At 41.2% G+C, this 3,984-nt stretch overlaps 1 protein-coding gene across 2 annotated transcripts in view; it reads right to left on the minus strand.

The window, feature by feature from the left end:
- The window catches only part of Oca2 (OCA2 melanosomal transmembrane protein), a 206,787-nt gene extending 204,080 nt beyond the window's left edge, over positions 1 to 2,707 (minus strand). For both annotated transcript variants that reach the window (XM_050140365.1, XM_050140364.1), the window contains exon 1: positions 2,463 to 2,707. In XM_050140365.1, the coding sequence (XP_049996322.1) occupies positions 2,463 to 2,707 (245 nt within the window). The remainder of the gene's footprint in view (positions 1 to 2,462) is intronic.
- Positions 2,708 to 3,984: the final 1,277 nt, after the last annotated feature.

A 3,984-nucleotide genomic window follows, 5' to 3' on the forward strand; every position in this document is an offset into this window, starting at 1 on the left:
AAAAAAACCAACTAAAAAAAAAAAAAAAAAAAAAAAAAAAAAAAAAAAAAAGAGTTTGTCAATGTTCCCTCTGTTTCTATTGTGCGGAACAATTTGAGGTGTATTGATAGTAGTTCTTCTTTGAAAAATCTTGTAGAATTCTGTACTGAAACCATCTAGTCCTGGGATTTTTTTTGTTGGGAGACTTTTGATGACTGTTTTCTATGTCCTTAGAGGTTATAGGTCTATTTAATTTGTTTAACTAGTCTTGATTTAATTTTGTCAAGTGATATTTATCCAGAAAATTATCCATTTCCTTTCAGTTGTTCAATTTAATCCTGCACTTGGGAGGCAGGACCAGGCAGATCTCAGTGAGTTCGAGGCCAGTCTGGTCTGGTCTACAGAGTGAGTTCCAGGGCAGCTTGGGGCTACATGGCAGCTCACAACTGTCTGTAACTCCAGAATCCAACACCCTCACACTGACATACATATAGGCAAAACGCCAATAAAAAATTAAAATAAAATAAATAAGAAAGAGTGTGTGAAGTTAAGAAGTTTCTCCACAGCGAAGAGAAAAGTCACTAAAGTAAAGAAACAGAAGAGGAGAAACAGTTTTGCCAACCGCCATCATGCAGGGGATTAGTGCCCAAAATACATGAAGAACTGCAAATATTAAACACCAAAAACCCTATAAGCCATCCAGTCAATGAACAGGTAATGAGCTGAACGGACGTCTGAAGAGATGAAGTTTAAACAGCAAATGAATACTTGAAAAAGAACTCAGCTTATTCGGCCATCAGAGAGGGCCAAAGTAAGATGCCATGAGACTCCATCTCATTCTCCTCAGAACGGCCACCATCAACAGAGCAAATGAGAACAGTTCTGGCAAGGATGTGCAACTGCAGACTCGAATAACCACTCTCGTTCCTCATGGTTACGTTTAATTGTGGTGAAACGCGCACTGCGAAATTTATCCTCTTAGCCGCGTTAAGTATGTCTTTCAGAGATGCTAAGTACTTTAATCATGTCCAGAACTCCTCTGACCATGCTGAAATTCTGCCCCACTAAGAGAATCCACATCACACCGTCCCCCAGCCTGAAAACCACCACGGTGCTTTCTGTCATTCTAAATATGTTTTCCAGAGTACCCTACGTAAAAGGAATCACACAGGCGCTGTCTTCGTGTGACTAGTTTGTTCCACTTAGGCAAGGCCCTCAAGGCTTGCCCATGTTACCATAGGCATCAGAATTCCCGTCCTGTTAGAGGCTAAATGGGTTGTACACATCTACCCCAATTCACCTATACATGTGTATGCTTTCTTGATGCTTTTGTGAACATTAATATGAAAATATTTCTTCGGTATGCTGTGTCTGGGGCCAGAGAGATGACTCAGCAGTTAAAAGTACTTCCTGCTTTCACAGAAGGCCTACGTTCCGCTCCCAGCACCCACCCAGAGTGGCTCAAAGCTGCCTGTAACTCCAACACCAGAGGATCCAATATGCGTCTAGTGACCCCACACATATGCAGGCAAGCACTCAAACATACAATACATAAATCCTTCCAGAGATGCTCTGTGTCTTCGTCCATCTGTGCCATCATAACAAAATACCTTCTTTTGTATTTGGACTAAGTTTGTAATGGACTAATTTTACTTTTACACTCCCAGGGCTGAGGAACTCTTCTTGCTACATTTTCACAAGGAGAAGACAGAAGGCAGAATAAGGCCTCACCATCTTGTCCAGCCCTCTTATAAGATCATTTTGCTGTTCATGAGGACTCCAGCTCAGAGCCTGGCCACTTTCTGATACTGTCACACTCAGGAGGTGATACAAAGTTTCAGAGAAGGCTCTGTCGACCGTAGCAAGGAGCTCAACGTTCCCTGAGTTAGCTGGACACAGTCACCCAAAGGGTGATGCTCTCGGCATTACCAGGAAGTATATAAAAAAGCGAAAACTAGGAATTTGTGGTGTGAACATTGATGTATAAGGTCTGTTCTCTTTACATGAACAAGTATTTTAAGGTTTATCAAAAGCTATTCTTGTATATGGTCAGCTCAGGGATTTACCCCCCCCACACATCACATTTGCCAATTCCTGCCTGCCCCAGCTCCCTTTAATCCAGGCTTCTCTGACATAAAAAAATTATTAAATTAATTCAAATGCTTTGTTTATAGAAATGAAGTATTTCCTAAGATATAGTTTACAGATACTTCCAAAATTATATACTATTTGGAAATACTTTAAATATCGTGCAAAATCACCACAGGCTTAGATAACTCTTTCTGTTTTTATTACCATCTGAAGCTAAGTTTATTGTATTTTAAAAGTACCGCTTGTCCAAAATAAACCAGGAAAGATATTAATGCTGAAAATGTTTTTTAAAATTTCTGGGAATCTTCCCCACAAAATGAAGGGAAAGTGTATTTGTAAAAACTTAGTTTTTACCAGCTCCATGCCTAGCCCATGATCTGTTTCACACTCACCTCCCCTCCATGAGGAACGAGCTCAACTCTGCGTGTTCAGGAACACGGAGGCTCCTCCCAGCCGCCTGGCCTGCATAGGGGACGCAAGGGTCCGCTTGGCCATGCTGGTGGTTTCCGGTGGTGGGTCCGGCTGTCACCAGCCGTCCAGGGTCGGAGCATATTGGGACTGACGCAGCAGAAGTCTGGCGGAGTTCCACCTCCAGTATGGCCGAGGTCAGCCTGACGTCTTTGTTCTCCAGATGCATGACCTGTCGCCACTCTTTCTAGGTCAAACAGAAAGAAGCCACTCACTGCTGCTGCAAAGCAAACTCCATACCACCAGAGGGTGGCTAAGACACAGCCCTTCTAGAAGGACACACAGGAGAAGTGTGTGCTTGTCTTCAAGGCTGACAACACAGTACATTTCACACTAGCGATGGCCTCACCTTCTATAATACACAATGCATTTTTTCAAGTATGCAAATTTTTTAATTTTCATTTTATTTTTATCATATTATTTCCTCTCCCCCAGTTTCTCCCAGATCCCTCCCATCTTCCTACCCACCCAATTTCATATTCTTTCTCCCTCAAAAAAAACAAAACAAACAGCAATTAAAAAATGAAAATCAAAACAAACTAAAATCACACGTGTGTGTGTGCGCACACACACACACACACATCCATGAAGAGATTTTGTGTTTGCCAGCACTCTTGGGCATGTGACCTGCCCTGGAGTGCTGATGATGCACCCAGTGTCTCTCTGCTGGAGAAATCTGCTTTTCCTGTTTTCAGCAGTTGACAGTTGTGAACAGCCCATTTGGTCAGGACCAGGACTCTGTGTCCAATTTCCCTTCTCAGTGCTTAGATTTAGAATACAAAACATTTTAAGATGTGCCTAGTATGAAATACTGTGAAGCCATAAAAATTATGGAAAAAGGTGTTCAATGCTGTTGGTAAATATTGAGAATATATAGGGGGCTGGAGAGATGATTCAGCAGTTAAGAGCACTGACTGCTCTTCCAGAGGACCAGGGTTCAAGTCCCAGAACCCATATGGCAGCTCACAACTCTCTGTAACTCCCAGTCGCAAGGGATCTGATATCCTCACACAGACATACATGCAGGCAAAACACCAATGCACGTGAAATAAACATAAATTACTTTTTTAAAAAAAGAGATGTTTCCTTTAAAAGTTTTAAAAATATGAAAAAGACTATATGAAAGACAACCTATGCTGTGTGATATTTCTATGGAAACATGTATAGGTTATCTGTACAGTGCATCAGAGCAAACAGACATCCTGCAAAGCATGGCTACCTCTGACTAGGCTTTTAACGTCTTTCTTTCTTCCTTAAGGTGTTTACAATGTTTGCTCCTAATTGTGCGTGCGTGTGTGTGTGTGTGTGTGTGTGTGTGTGTGTGTGTGTGTGTGTATATATATATATATAATGTTGCTATAGAGATGAGAAAATACACTGTAACTACCATTGAGGCTATATTTCAAACCATTTGCTACTTTTATTTTTATTTTTTTATTTTTATTT

This window comes from Alexandromys fortis, unplaced genomic scaffold (genome assembly GCF_014885135.2).
Source record: "Alexandromys fortis isolate MF-2015 unplaced genomic scaffold, M_Fortis_MF-2015_v1.1 scaffold_39, whole genome shotgun sequence".
In the NCBI taxonomy this organism is placed as follows: domain Eukaryota; kingdom Metazoa; phylum Chordata; class Mammalia; order Rodentia; family Cricetidae; genus Alexandromys; species Alexandromys fortis.